Source organism: Muscardinus avellanarius (assembly GCF_963383645.1).
Source record: "Muscardinus avellanarius genome assembly, chromosome: 14".
Classification (NCBI taxonomy): domain Eukaryota; kingdom Metazoa; phylum Chordata; class Mammalia; order Rodentia; family Gliridae; genus Muscardinus; species Muscardinus avellanarius.
Genome location: NC_137800.1, coordinates 81,607,265 through 81,623,191, shown reverse-complemented (window position 1 = coordinate 81,623,191; position 15,927 = coordinate 81,607,265). Strand labels below are relative to the sequence as shown.

Below are 15,927 nucleotides of genomic sequence, written 5' to 3'. Positions count from 1 at the left end.
TCCCAGTCCTACTTTATTTTTATTTTGAAACAGTCTTGCTAGGTTGATGAGTCTCAGTCATTGCTGCGGTCCTCCATCTCAGCCTTCCAAGTATTGGAATTACAAGTGTGTGCCTCCACGCCCGGTTTATAACCTGTCGCCTCTTTAAGAATTCTGTGAATATTTGGGTTCATATGGCTACTTCGTAGAAACATTTTTTTGTGCAACTCCATGTCCTTTAAAACAAAATTATTAAGCCGGGTGTGGTGGTGCACGCTTGTAATTCCAGCATTTGGGAGGCTGAGACGAAAATCACGGTTCACCACCAGCCTCAGCTACATAGTGAGGGCCTTTGTAACTCAGCCTTGTTTAATTTTTTTTCACTTAGGTTATAATTAATTGTGATGATTTAATGACAGGATGGGTTGGATTTAAGAGACCCTGTTTCAAATAAAAAAGCCTGATGTGTTGGCGCACGCTTGTAACCCCAGCATTTGGGAGGCTGAGACATGAGAATCAGCCTCAGCTACTTAGTGAGGCCCTTTGCAATGCAGTGAGACCCTGTTTCAAAGTAAAGAAATAAAAATAGGTTGTAATCTCAGCATTTGGGAGGTGGAGACCAGAGGATTGCAGTTCACAGACAGCCTCAGCTACTTAGGCCCTTCATAACGCAGTGAGACCTTATTTCAAAAATAAAAAAAAACTAAAAACTAGGGCTTAGGGTGTAGCTCAGAGGTATAATTCCCCTGGGGTTCCATCCTCAGTACAAAAAAAGGGGGGGAGGCTGGGGGTGTAGCTGGGAGGTAGAATGCCCCTGGGTTCCATCATCAGTACTGCAAAGCAAAACAACAACAACAACAACACACACACACACACACACACACACACACACACACACACACACACACTATACACATGAAATAAAGAAAGAAGAAAGGAAAATAGGGCTGAGGATATAGCTCGAAGGTAGACTGCCCCTAGGTTCCATCCCCAGTACCCAAAGGAAAAAAAGAAAAAAGGATAAGTAGAAATCTAGAAATGAATGGTTTAGAAGAAATATCGGAATCAACAATGAATGCAGAATTCCAGTTCACTACAGGATTTATTATTATGTTTCATTTACAGACTTTCTGTCATCCTCAGACTTACAGCAGTCCATGGTAAATAAGAAATTCCCATTATTTATCACATTATAGGTCTGTGATAGTAGCACATTTTATTTGTATGAATCAAGCAAAAAATGTAAAACACCTTGTTTAACTTTTTTCACTTAGGTAATAATCTCCTTGTAATGATTCGATGATAGGATGGGTTGGATTTAAGTTGAATATACACATTAGTCAGTCATTCTCAGAGGTTTAGACTTTTCATATTTCATAACTTCTATGGATATATTCATATTTCAGTTACTTTATGCATTCATTTCTTCTACACATTCATCTCTTGCCCCTGATTGAAGAAATAAAAATGGTGTATTTGTTAGGTCTTATTTTTCTATCAGTGTTAATATCTGCTATACAAAGAAGAGGATTTTTAAATGTGCTTCAATATGGTTTATCAGGAATTCACTTCCAATTTCCTGGCACTTTAGTCATTAGAATTAACAGATCATAGCTCAAATTATGGTTAGTTAAGAGAAATCCATGAATAATATGGCCATAGTTTCAAATCCCTGAAATACTTTTTTTTTTTTTTTTTTGGCGGTCGATTGAAATAGTTCAAAAGCTCCTGTTAAGTTTCTAGAGAGACTTAGCCACCTTGATATTTGTTTTAACTCAGTGAAAAAGAAAAAAATATATATATGTTAACAATTGTTAAGCGCTTACTAAATGCCCATCAATGTTTTCAGAGCTTCACACAAATCTCAATCCTTAAAATAACTCTCAAAATGGTCTACTATTAACCTTTTTGTAGAGATCAGGAGAGTGAGACCTTTTTGGGGTCACTTATTCAGTTGAACTATTGACAACTCAGCCTAATTCTCTACCTTGTTGCCACAGACATATGTACACTTAAGTAATTAATTATGTCACCCTGCAAATACTTTCAAAAGGTACTGCTCAATGAACAGGAAAGCCTTAAGCATGAGGGACTCATTAGCAAAAATGATGAATGAAGTCCATAGATCTTACATTCTAAGGAAGGGAGTCAAACAACAAATTTATGCTGATGCTGGCTATAATTAAGCAGAATACATAGGTATGAATGGAGATAGAAGGGTCACATTTTACATCTGATGGGTAGAGAAAGCCTCCCAAATGTGATATTTTAATGAACCCATTTAACCTAAAATTAAGTAGGGTGTCCTTCAGTTACTATATGACAGGTGTGTGTGTGTGTGTGTGTGTGTGTGTGTGTGTGTGTGTGTGTGTCTGAGAGTGGAACCGAGGGACATTCTACTTTCAAGGTATACCCCCAGCCCTATTTTTTATTCTTTATTTTTGAAATTGACTTGCAAAGGGCCTCACTAAGTAGCTAAGGCTGTCTGTGAACCCCTATCCTCCTGTCTCAGTCTCCCAAATGCTGGGATTACAAGAGTGTGCCACCTTGCTCGGCTCTGATTAAACTGATTTATAAGTAAACACCCTGAACAATAATCACACTACAATTCACCAGGAAATCTGGATACACTTCAAGAATTTCCTTCTAGTCCTTTAGGAGTAACTTCTGAAATTTTGTTTCCTCTCCTTTTATTTTTCTCTAACTCTTAATTTATCTGACATTTTAAATGTGGTACTTTTTAATGTGATTACTCAGTCATCAACCTTAAATTCTGTATGTTAAATAAGTTACTAAATTAGCTTTAAATTTTGGTCTAAGACTTTGTTTCTGTACTAGTATTGGGAAGAGGTTTCAAAATGTATTAATGTATCAGTATTGGGAAAGATTTCCAATTTTGAAAATATATCTCCTGTATACTAAAGAAAAGCCAGTGTGGGCAGAAAGGAGAGACTTGTAATTTACATTTGTAAAAGAGGAAGAAGGCTGGAGCTAGGAAGAAAGGTCTCTTTACATTTCTAAAAGAAACAAGTTCACACATCTTGGGGGATGAAACAAAAGGTAGAGGCCCGTGTTTGGAGACAGGAAGGCTCCCCCTTCAGCCCCAAATCCGGCTAGAGAGATAGCAAAAACAGGATGGGGGTAGAGATATGGGCGAGTCTATGGATCAAAGGACCTGCCATGGACTTAGGATAAGAACTCAGCATACTAGGGTTCTGTGGCATTTTCCATTCGGATTGCCCCCCTGTGCCCATCTCTGGCACAGGGCTGTAATTATATCCTGTATTTCTATCTTTTTAATAAACCTCTTTAAATCTTCAGCAACTGTCCAAGCTATGCATATTTATTCTTAGCTTAGGACAAGAATCCACGGTTTGTCTATTTTTGTGTTTGTGTGGTTGTGGTCGTGGAGTTACTTCTCCCCTCACACACCACGCACATTTCATCCGCAACAGTTTCCAAGCCCTGCGTGGTGGCACACGCCTGTAATCCCAACATTAGGGAGGCTGAGACTAGAGGATCGTGGTTCATGGACAGCCTCAGCTACTTAGTGAGGCCCTCTGAAACTCAGTGAGACCCGGGTTCAAAATAAAGAATAAAAAATAGGGCAGGGGGTGTAGCTCGGAGATTGAATGCCCCTGGATTCCATCCCCAGACCTGCAAAAAAAAAAAAAAAAAAAAGGACTTTGTTTCCTTAATTTGTTTTTCCAGAATATTTTCTCATATTTTCATATTCCCTGGTAGTTTATGAGATTTAAATTTTTATTGTATTTGTTGTTCTGCTTTAATTTTTTCTTCTTCAAAAAGACCAAACCTATTTGTTAAGACATTCCTACAATCATGTACCAGAGATTTACTTTACAGATTACTGTTTGCGATTTTTCATATAAATTACTTAATAGTACTCAATACTTTATACTTTAAAAAAAATTTCCTCCCATGTGCTAGACTAGAACTATGTATAAAATACAAAGGTAAATTATCCTTGCCAATCTTAGGGAAATGTCTAGCAGAAAAATTATAGCAATTTTATTAGCCTTTTTCTCTGTGGATAGTGGTCCATTGTAGCCTAAGTTGTTGGAATTCTTAAATATCTGTCATTTATAAAGGTATCAAGTCCAAATAATTTTATAGCTGATTTCTATCTAGTCTTTAAAGAATAAGTACTTTTTACTTTCTTTTATTTCAACATAAAGGCAATGTGATGGTTTAAAAATATGTCTACAAACCTTGAGTGGTGGCGCACCCATGGAATTCCAGCATTTGGGAGGCTGAGACAGGAGGATCAGTTTGTGGACAGCCTCAGCTACTTAGTGAGGCCCTTTACAACTCAGTAAGACCCTGTTTCAAAAAATAGGAATGAAAAATAGGGCTGGAAGTATAGCAACGAGGTAGAATGCCCCTGGGTTTCATCCCCAGTACTGACAAAAAAATAATATGATTGTGTGTGTGTGTGTGTGTGTGTGTGTTTTCAAAACCTTTTGCTATAATTACCTCAAAAATTAGAACCTACTAGCCGGGCGTGGTGGCACACGCTTGTAATCCCAGCATTTGGGAGGCTGAGATGAGAGGATGGCGGTTTGCTGACAGCCTCAGCTACTTAGTGAGGCCCTCTGCAAGTCAGCGAGAGCCTGTTTCAAAATAAAGAATTGAAAATAGGGCAGGGTGTGTAGCTCGGAGGTCAAATGCCTCTGGGTTCCATCCCCAGACCCGCAAAAAAAAAAAAAAAAAAAAAAAAAAAAAAAGATAAAAGAAAAATTAGAACCTAATTCTAAGTACATGTCAGATTTAAATGACTTGCTTACAATGTAGAGAAGCTACAGAAATGATAGTTTATGACTTGAAACTTGGTCACAAAAGGCATTGTGGCTTATCCCACTTTTTTCCAGATTTATCTTTTTGGGAGATAATAGTTTCCATGTTTTGAAGATAATCTATTAGCCTTCTGAGAAGTCTATGTGGAAAAGAACTGAGTTCTCCAGTCAAGAACTAGCTGAAACCTGCCTAACATTCTGATGCTTTCCAGGCAGGCATTGGATGAGTGCAGCCTAATTTTATACCGTGTGTGCGTGTGTGTTTTACTAGGGATGAAACCCAAAGGTTTTCTAGTTCCAGGCTATACCCCTAGACCTATATTAGTAATTTTTTATTTGGAAGCAGGGTCTTGTTAAGTTGCTGAGAGCCTCAATACGTTGCTGAGGCTGACTTTGAACATGCAATCCTCTTGTCTCACCCTGCCAAGTACTGGTATTACAAGTGTAAGGCACTGAGCCTGGATCTAATCTTATATTTAGACTTCAAGCTCAGGAGAGACTGAGCCAAAACCACAGATTTAGTACTGACCCACAGAAACAAAAAGAAGTTTGGGGATAATTTGTTACATAGTAATATACTAAGAGATAGAGAACCCCATAATTGAGTTCATAAAGCTACCATGATCTGACTGACAGAACCTGATGGTCAACCCTAAGAGAAACCCACAGACTGATTTTATGTATGAATAGAAATGGAAAAATACATATAAAATGCAAACAAAATGTATCCAGCTATTGCTTAAGATAATGTTACAATATGAATAAATAACATTTGGCCTAGGAATACTAATATGAGGCAACATTAGCAAATATTCTATACTTCACTGCAACAGGTTAAAAAAGGAAAAATACATGCTTTCATCAGGTGCCCCAAACTGATGGAATTCAATAATCCCAGTACTTGAGAGGCTGAGACAGGAGGATCTGAGTTCACAACCAGCCTCAGCTACCTAGTGAGGCCTCTACAATTTAGTGAGGCCCTTTTTCAAAATAAAGAATTAAAAATAGGGCTGGTGGTGTAGCTTGGAGGTAGAAAGCCCCTACCTAGGTTCAATTCCCAATATTACAAAAAAAATCATAAGACATTCCTGACAAAAATTTTAATAGAGTTGGAAAGAAACTACATCAGCACAACAAATACTACACATATACAAACACAATAACAAATATTAAAAATCATGAAATGCCAAAGCCATTTCTATTATGAGGAAAAAGAATAATGACTACTGGCATTTTTAACATAGCATGTTGTTTGTGACTGTAGTCAACACAAAATTATAAAAGCAATTAACAAATAGTTACTGGAAACAATATCAAACATTTTTATTTGCTAACAATAATATATGTAATGAAAATAAAGTAGACCATAAAATACTGGTTAGAATGAAAATAATTTCCCAGAGTTAGCTACATATAAAAATACATATAAATACTCAATTAATCCTTTTTGTTTGAACATGAAGACTTTCAAATAGTGCTGTAGTCTGATATTTTCTATCAATATGGAATGAAAGGCACAAGCTTATAGAAATCAAGATTATGTTTGCAAAGAATTTTTGGAGCCTGAGCCAGGTGTGGTGGCACAGTTTTGTAATCCCAGTATTTGGAAAGTTGGGACAGGAAGGAGGATCACAGGTTCACAGCCGCCCTGTCAGCTACTTAGTGAGGCCCTGATTCAAGATAAAGAAGAAAAAATAGGGCTTGTTAGCTCAGAGGTAGCATGCCCCTAGATTCAATCCCCAGTATCGCCCCCCCCCCAAAGAATTTATGGAGCTTAATGTATGGTGTCAATTATGACCCTCTTTTTGTTGTAATACCTTTTATTTAAAGTATTTTAATTATGAGTTATACATCATTTCTAGAAAAATATCACCCAGAATCTTGTAAATTTCACATCTGCATCATTCTGATACTATGGTGATGTAATTATATAGTAAATGTATTTGTTTTTGCTTCTACAACATGTCCAGGGGCCCCAAACCAGCCTAGCAGTTCATAAGTTATATGCAGGTCAGATCATTTTACTGCAAGTTCTAGATCTCTTAAAACTTCCTTTGCACTCTGAATAATTCCTTAAGATCTGGTTATATAGTTCATTATATATATTTTTTGTCTGGGTTCAATGGACTATTAAAAATCACCCAGTAAGCTTTTAATTTTAATTCGGTTGTGACTAGTTATATATGTGTATTTACTAAGTTAAAATTAGAATATTAATTTATAAATAGAATTACCATTTGGATTTTTTTTCAATTATGTGTGATCTTTGTATTTTTCTTTAATTCCTCACCTTGTTTTGAAGTCTTTTTTTTTTTTTAAGTTTTATAAAAGTTAAAAGTAGTCCTTTTAACTCTGCTAGCTGTTTATTTCCTCTACTTCTCTTGTTCCTACCTGGTCATACTTGTTTCGTGGTGTGTTTGGCTAATTTTGATTGTGTGTTATGAGTGCTTTGAGCAGCAAGCCCTTTAGGAGGCTCCTGGTCCAGACTCTGTGGCACCAGGGCCAGATCTGACCTTTTTCCTCAAAATCACCTGTCATGGGCTTATGTGTATATGACTACATAGGTGTTTCTAGTCGATTCTTCTACACAGAGCAGGTAGCTTTTAGTCTGGTTTCAGCCTCATTAGGTAATGACTTGATCAGGCTCCATACTATAATCAAGGACCATATAACAGCAAAACACTCAAAGCTCAGGTGTGGGTAAAGCCATCTGCAGTGTGAGGGGTTTCAGCTGGCCATGTTCAGGCCTCCTGAGTTCCCTATTGTCTTAGCTGCTTTTTCTTGGTTTTTTTTTTTTTTTTTTAATTCAACCAGGTACCAAGCTCACCATATTATATTCTCTCTCAAACAGTACTACTCTCCAAAACCATATCATCCAGCTTACATTTTTTAGATCTCTGGCCCGTTTCCTTTTATCCTGCTCAGTCCCTTATAGTCTTTTTCTATATTTATTTTTCCCACAACTATCCATTTCCTAGCAGCAGAAGCCTTTCATGCCATATTACTTGGTGCAGCAGCGACCCCTCCCTGCCTGAAGAAGGGCTTTCTCTCACCACCTCCTCCCTCTCCTCCCCAACACTTGGGGACATCCCCAAGGGTAACAGAATAAAGGAGGGAGGCAGTCCCGAGCTTGCTCCCTGCAGATCAGCAGTCAGGCACTTTAACAGGTTGGCTATTAGGTTTTTCCCATCACCTAGAGAACTTTTAAGCTGAAAGCGGCCAAAAGACCAAAAACTAAGTAACTTTCTGAGAAGCTATTACAGTAACTGTCGACTTAAAAGAGCTTCAAAGATTGCTTCTTTTCTTCTCCCTCAGCACCATTTTAGAAACACGATCCCTTCTCCCTCCGCCCCTCAAAAACTCAGTTTTGCTCAGTTGCAAAACAGGATCAGAAAACAAAAACAAAAACCCCTTGAGCGTTCGGCCCTTTATCAGTATCACACTTCTACATGGTGAGAACTTGAAACAGAAAAGCTCTGGACCGACCGAAGGAAGCCGTTCAAGGCAAGCAAGCAGCCTTCATCACTCAGCTGCCAACCAGAGCACGATCACTCGGCCTGAACGAGACCAGCACAGCTAAAGTGGAAATTTCAGTTATTAGAATGCAGATCTTACACTTGTCCGGAGTGCACAACTGGACACACCTATTGTTATCCCCTGCGCAGCACTGATGTTGCATTAAAGACAGGCAACACAGCTTTCAATTTAGTATGAGAAATTCATTGTATTTTCTAGTGATGGCATTACAACTCATTTGCTGAAACCGTGCGTGGCTCTCAAAAGAGCCCTTTGGGGCTAGATGAAAAGATGCTTACTTGGGGAGCTCACTTGGAGCTGGTGTACTTGGTGACGGCCTTGGTGCCCTCGGACACCGCGTGCTTGGCCAGCTCCCCGGGCAGCAGCAGGCGCACGGCCGTCTGGATCTCCCGGGACGTGATGGTCGAGCGCTTGTTGTAGTGCGCCAGGCGGGAAGCCTCGCTGGCGATGCGCTCGAAGATGTCGTTGACGAACGAGTTCATGATGCCCATGGCCTTGGACGAGATGCCGGTGTCGGGGTGGACCTGCTTCAGCACCTTGTACACGTACACCGAGTAGCTCTCCTTGCGGCTGCGCTTGCGCTTCTTGCCATCTTTTTTCTGTGCCTTGGTCACTGCCTTCTTGGAGCCCTTTTTCGGAGCCGGAGCCGACTTCGTAGGTTCAGGCATCACAGCGTTATAAAATAGGGGGGGAAAGAAACCTAAGGCAAAATTCCATACGCTAATGCAAACACCTGGGAAAATAGTCACCGCCCGGTTAGGCCACACTCATTTATAGACGCGGTATTCAAATGAGGTTAATAAGATTTCGTTCATGATTGGATTAATTTCAGTGTGTCGTCACATGTACGAGGAAAACGACACTTAAAGGTCTATCTTTTCATTGGCTATTTCGCTACTTCACTTTGACCCAATCAGAAAGCCCAAACAGACTACCCGACGCTACTATAAAGAGGGCTCTACAAGCTCGCTCTTCATTTTAGTTCATGAGTTCAGCTGCCTTAGGTTTGTAGGTGAATATACTTAGTTGCAATGATTGCTATTAAGGTGATATCTCCCGAGGTCTCCATCCCATTATAAGGATCTGTAAGCTCACTGTTGTGCTGCAGTGCTTTACAAATGAGCTCATGCTACTTCTCCCTTAGCTATGGTAAGAAACCTCCAAACACCCAGCTTCGCTTTCAAAATCTGGTTGAGGCCAGAAACCTGGCTAACCCGCACAAAGCCTTCCCCCCCCCCCCCCACACACACACTAAAACTACCCAAAGACCTTTCTCCTCTTACCAAAGAGCACCACGGCGAGACCCTCTTCATGTACTTCCCGGGAGGCCCGCCCCTTGCTGTCGTTCCCACCCTGGCCACGCCCCCAGAATGTGCAACAGCTCTTTTACTGAATCAGTGGGTGGCTCTGAAAAGAGCCTTTGGGTTGTATCGGGCTTCTGAGCAGTTGGCCAAAGGAACTTTCTTACTTCTTCTTGGCCGCCGCTTTCTTTGGCTTAGCCGCCTTCGGTTTGGCGGCTTTGGGCTTAGCCGCCTTCGGCTTCACCGCTTTCGCCTTTGCTGGGCTCTTGGGCGCCTTCTTCGGCTTGGCCGCCTTTGCCTTCTTGGGGCTCTTCGCTTTTTTGGCTGCTGTCGCTGCGGCTGGCTTCTTCGCCTTCTTTGGGGTCTTCTTTACACTCTTCTTCGGGGTGGCCGCTCCTGTAGCCTTCTTAGCTTTCTTAGCAGCTCCCGCGGGCTTCTTGGCCTTGGCCGCGCCAGCTTTCTTAGCTTTAGGCTTGGTCTCACCGGAGGCCGCCTTCTTGTTGAGCTTGAAGGAGCCGGAGGCGCCGGTGCCCTTGGTCTGCACCAGGGTGCCCTTGCTCACCAGGCTTTTGAGGCCCAGCTTGATGCGGCTGTTGTTTTTTTCCACGTCGTAGCCGGCAGCCGCCAGCGCCTTCTTGAGCGCGGCCAGGGACACCCCGCTGCGCTCCTTGGAAGCGGCCACAGCCTTGGTGATGAGCTCGGACACCGGCGGCCCGGACGCCTTGCGCTTCGCGGCACCTGCAGACTTGCGGGCCTTCTTCTTTACCGGCGTCTTCTCGGCGGGGGCCGGAGCAGCGGGCGCAGCAGGCGCTGTCTCGGACATGTTGAAGGCGGGCGTGGGGAGAGGAACTCGAGCCGGAAGCAGAGGCACTGGCCGGGACTCGGGCCGCGGCGCTGCGCCCGCCCGTTTATATAGGGCGGAGCTGCGCCGTGATTGGTGCGCTGTCCAGCCCGCCTCGCTGGCAGCCGCAGAGTGTCCTCTCGGATCCCGAGTTGTGTTTGTTACACCTCAAAAAAAGCCAAAAATATCAAAATCTCCTACATCGAATTCTCCAATTTTTTTCAGATAATGATCCCCGAAGCCTCAGGCTTCATGCAGAACTCAAATAGTGAGCAAAGCACCAAGCCTTGTGCCAAAAACTAGCAATATTTCCCGCAGTGCTTGGCAAATTTCAACTCAGAGAAACAAAACTTTGTATTTTCTTCGTAAATTATAAACCGATCTTTAACTGTAGAGTTTTCTGACCTCTCAAGTATGATTCTCCTAGTTGTTAGCTTCCAATGTGTCCAAAAAACATGGCACTGGCATTAAGATTTTTATTACAAATCTGCGCTTAAGTGAGGGAAGTAACACAGGCTCCTCGGAGAGTCCTGCCTATTGAGCCGAGGGCATTTGAGTTCATCAAACTGGTTTAGTTTAATGCCAAACAAATTTTTGCCTATTTGAGGTTAAAATGTGGACCCCTGGGACCCCAATCTATGCAACCATGGCTTAATTTTTGTCCGCTACACTTTGATTGTTAAAAAATTCCTTCGTATATTTCTTTCCCTTTCTGCTCCCAAGGGCTGGGGGCGGGGCTCTTCTCTCTTCCTCTGGACAACTGCTGCAGGGATTGAGGTACCTTGAATTCAGGGTATTTGGGAAACAAGGGGGAGTCCAGAACACATCAGGGTACAAAGATGGAAAATAATTAATTTTCAAATAGCACATGAATGATGTACGTAAAGTCACTGGAAGTGGAGGTGCACTTTACTCTGAATAATTTGTCAGTAGCTTGGCTCAGTTCTATTTGGTATATGTATCAGGATCAAATTGTAATATTCTAGTTAGAACTGAAATTCATTGATCATGAGAGGAAACTAAATGAGAGGTGTAGACTGGAGCATTACTCTTCCCATTGTTAGAAAAACTCAGACCATGTTATTACTGAATAGCTGAGGAATGACTAGTCTACCCACCATATATGGTTTCAGTCCTCCCTCATGCAGATCATGCCTGGATGCTTCTGATAGCTCCTTGAAAAAAAAAAAATAATTGGCAATTAGAGACTGAATGAGAGGTTCAAATTTGAAGCCCCCAAACAGAACTTTGAGAAGTTATACAAGCTAAGCCATTGCTTTCCGAAGACATCCTTTGCAAGGTGTCAGAACCATAGATTTGTTTAGATAATTGCCCAATCAAGGAAAAAATGGCAGTGAAAACCCAACACAAAGAATTATTTCTGGAAAGGTCCTGTTAGAAATGTCTTTTAAAGGGTACAGGCCATCAACAAGAGAGGCAAGATACAGAATAGCACAGGAATTTAAGGCGGTATAATACTATCCTCTGAGTGTGAGTGTTTGCAACATGTTGGTGGACATCACTTTCATTTTTAGTTCTGTTGCTCCAAATATCCCCACACAACTGCTACCGCTGAAATGAAAAGGACTTTGATACAAAATTAATGAAATGTTTAAAGTACTATATTCTTATTTAAATTAGCGCTAAATTTAGTGCAAAAGTAATATATAAATATTTCTCAAGCCTTAACATGTAATTAGTTTCAATTTAATTAGTGTACACCAGTGTAAAATAAATGTTTTTTTGGCATTTTTAAAAATTAAGGCAAGATAGAAGTGGTGTTGCATTTGTAATTCTATCTATTCTACAAGACGAGGCAGAAGGATAGAGAATTTGAGGCCAGCCTGGGCAACATAGAAAGACCTGTCTCAGATATATTTTAGAGTAAATAAATAAAAAGAAAGTAGGTGAAGTCCCAAAAGAAACTAGAAAAACTGTGACCATGTAGGCACTGGATGACAAAATGGGAAATTTTTATTTCTGTTTTTTTAAATGACAATCCAAACTACTTGCTGTGAATGGTGAAAATTTGCACAACACATAAAGATTGCTCTCAAAGGCCTTTCTTTCTTCTATGTATTTCTCATTGCTTTCTACTTAGAGGGCCAAAGTCTCCAAATTCTGTGTTCTTTCAAATCACTTTTGCTTGTCTCTCATGATGCAGTGTGTTTTCTGATGAATAAATGATTTGACAGATAAAGAAGACACTGGAGATTGGCCCTTATTAAATCAAGTATTTACCTGACACTTTTCTATTAGAAAATAAGAGCAATACTGAAAGAAATCACTTTCTTCCTGAGTTGCCGATTAGGTCAGCTATGTCAGAATTACGTGTGTATGATGCATCTTTGTCCATGCGTTTTAAATACAAATCCCAAGACCTTGTTCCAGATGACTCTGATCTAGTAACCTTTAGTAGGTCCTCAAAAATCTGAGTATTTACAAATTTCTCATTCCCAGCCAAGATGGAGAACCATTACTACTCTCTCTGGAGTTGGGCCACAGAGCAAAGGATTTATAACTGTACAAACTGTGTTTATAACTGTAGAAACTGATAGAAACTGTAGTGTTTCCATGGATGTTTGGCTTACTTGTGAAACCTCAGAAAGGACATCTTTGTTTGACAGAGCCACATGTTGGAAAGATGTGGACTGCGACAATCCAATCCTGACTTTTCAGGATCCACATCTGGCTACAGTAAGCTTAAGATGGAGAAGGAGGAGTAAAGTCAAGTGTCCTCTGGTTCTTTATTTTGCATCCACAGAGGGTAGACTGGAGCTTGGCTGCCAGTGGACAACTTGCATCCTGCAGCACAGCATCTCCAGTCCTTATTTTATCATGTTAATAATCACTTATTGAAGTCTGTACTGTGTGCTCCCTGCAGATTCTTAGTTAATGCAGCAGTCTTCTGCTATATAGATAGTGCCATTTTACACAGGAGGAAATGGACTTGCCTTCAGTAAAAAGTATATCTGCAATTTCTAGCCTATATAGTCTGATTTCAAAGGACACATTGTGTTAGCCAGAATTTTTCAGAGCACAGGTTTTGGACAAGGATTAAAAGTGATGAAATTAAACTGAGTGTGATGCTGCATGCGTGTATTCCAGAACTTGGGAGGCTGAGGCAGGAGAATTTTAGATTTTAGGACAGCCACAGCAATTTAGTAAGACTCTCAGCATCCTAGCAAGACCCTGTTTCAGAATAGAATATAAGTGGTGGTACATGTTTGTAATCCCAGGACTTGGGAGGCTGAGATAGGAGAATCACAGGTTTGTGGCCAGTCTCAGTTACTTAGGCCCTCTGTACCTTAGTGAGACCCTATTTCAAATAAATAAAAATAGTGTCAGACCAGAGGTGTAGCTTGGAGGTAAAATATCCCTGGATTCAATCCCCAGTAACACGCACATACACACACACACACACACACACACACACACGCACGCACGCACGCACGCACGCATGCACGCACGCGCACACGCGCGAGTACAATGAGAAAGTAGATCGGTGGTTGAGTATCCCTGGGTTTAATACCCAGTACCACTAAAAAAAAAAAAAAGTTATGAAATTAGTTGGACATGGTGGTGCATGCCTATAATCCTAGTTACTAGGGAGACTGAGACAGAGTAATCTCAACTTCCAGACCAGCCTCAACAATTTAGTGACTTAGACCTTGACTCAAAATAAGCCGGGCGTGGTGGCGCACGCTTGTAATCCCCATGCTTGGGAGGCTGAGACAGGAGGATCGCACGGGTTTGAAGCCAGCCTCAGCTACTTAGTGAGGCTTTCAGCAACTTAGTGAGACCTTGTTTCCAAATAAAAAATATTTAAAAAAAGGTATGGGAGTATAGCCCGGACTTAGAAAGCCTCTGGGTTCCACCCTAATACCACCAAAATAAATAAATAAATAAAAATAAATAAATAAAGATATATAAATTTTTTTAAAAAAGGATTTGGGATACAGTTCAGCAGTAGTGCGCTGGTCTAGCATATATGAAGCCTTGGGTTCAATTCCCAAGACAGCAAACAGAACAAAACAAAAAAGTAGTAAGAATGGATACTGAAATCCAAAGTAGAACAGTAGCATTAACAAGTGATACAAACTCTATTACATTAATAACATAGCACTGAGGGGATTTTTTGAGGTAGAAAAAAAGTTAACTCAAGTAACAGTGGAAAATAATACTGACTGGATACAATAAGACCAAAGACAAAATAGATATTTGATACTATGGTATATACCACATAAAAGTATTTCTCAGGTTATATCCTGAAACTATGTGTACATTACAATTGAACAAATAGATATACCTATATTGTAGATAATGAGATCTGTTTTTTTGTTTTCTTTTTTTCAGCACTAGGAGTTGAACCCAGAGGCTCAAGCTACACCCTCAACCCTATTTTTTTATTCTTTGAAACAAGGTCTCATTAAGATGGGGAGGGACTCACTAAGTAGCTAAGGCTGGCTGTGAACTTATCTTCCTATCTCAGCCTTCCAAGTACTGGGATTACAAGTATGTACCATCAAGCCCAGCCTGAGATCTGCTGTTTTTAACTGGTGGAAAAAGATGTATATATGACTAAATAAATTTTATGGTGCTGAGTTAGAATTTATGTTAATATTAGTAATTTTACAAACTAACAATTAAATATATCTACAGTCATACAGATAGAGCCTAGATCTGAGTGTAAACATATGCACGGGTCATTATATGCATATATATTTCTTTGCTTTGTCAGCTGTGAGGTGGAGGTAGAGGTTAACACCAAAGCAGTAGTTTGCATAGCACACAGACTTTGGTTTCTATTCTCCAGTAAGGAGCCTGGGTTTCTTAGAGAAATTTGATTCCAGGGCTGGGACAGGGAAAATAAAAAATGGGCATGGATATCTTATGGTTTCAGAAAGTATGTTAGAAGGGTGGGGGTGGGGGAAGAAGGAAAACTAAAGAGAAGCAAAGAAGAAAAACATTGAAAAAACAAATTTAGGAAATTTGATTAAGATCTGACATTTAATTAATACTTTTTCATTTTTATTTTATTCATTTTTTGTTCTTTATAATTGTGTATATTTATGAAAAACATCAATACTAGGGGAAATCAGTTTAGGGAAATAAGGAGCTGTAAATTTTTTTGCAGTATTTATGCAAATCTAGTATTATTTCAAAATTAAGTTTTCTATAAAAGTTTATTATTTCACCGTGTTCTCACCCTTTTCATAGAAGGAAGAAAACACCAAAATGTAACATACATTCTCTATAGATGTAGGAATATAGATTATTTTAAATCTTGTTTCTAAATTTGTGCTTTCAAAGTTTCTACCATAAGTATTAATGCTTTCTTATTAGAAAACAACATGATTTCCTTATAAACCTGATAAAGTTTATTTCTTTCAAAACTGTGTACTTAGTTTCTCAAACATCAGATGCTGCTATCTATGCCCTCCCTTTTATTATC

General features: G+C 40.1%; 2 protein-coding genes across 2 annotated transcripts; both read right to left on the bottom strand.

The window, feature by feature from the left end:
• Positions 1-8,617: 8,617 nt before the first annotated feature.
• LOC308272892 (histone H2B type 1-F/J/L-like) lies at positions 8,618-8,998 on the bottom strand (the record flags this gene model as incomplete). Its single annotated transcript, XM_080709929.1, has 1 exon — positions 8,618-8,998. The coding sequence occupies one exon, from the start codon at positions 8,996-8,998 to the stop codon at positions 8,618-8,620; it is 381 nt and encodes a 126-aa protein (XP_080566055.1).
• Positions 8,999-9,794: 796 nt separating this feature from the next.
• Positions 9,795-10,454, bottom strand: LOC308272876 (histone H1.4-like; the record flags this gene model as incomplete). The annotated part of the gene is made up of 1 exon (XM_080709912.1): positions 9,795-10,454. The coding sequence occupies one exon, from the start codon at positions 10,452-10,454 to the stop codon at positions 9,795-9,797; it is 660 nt and encodes a 219-aa protein (XP_080566038.1).
• Between the last annotated feature and the right edge of the window lie 5,473 nt (positions 10,455-15,927).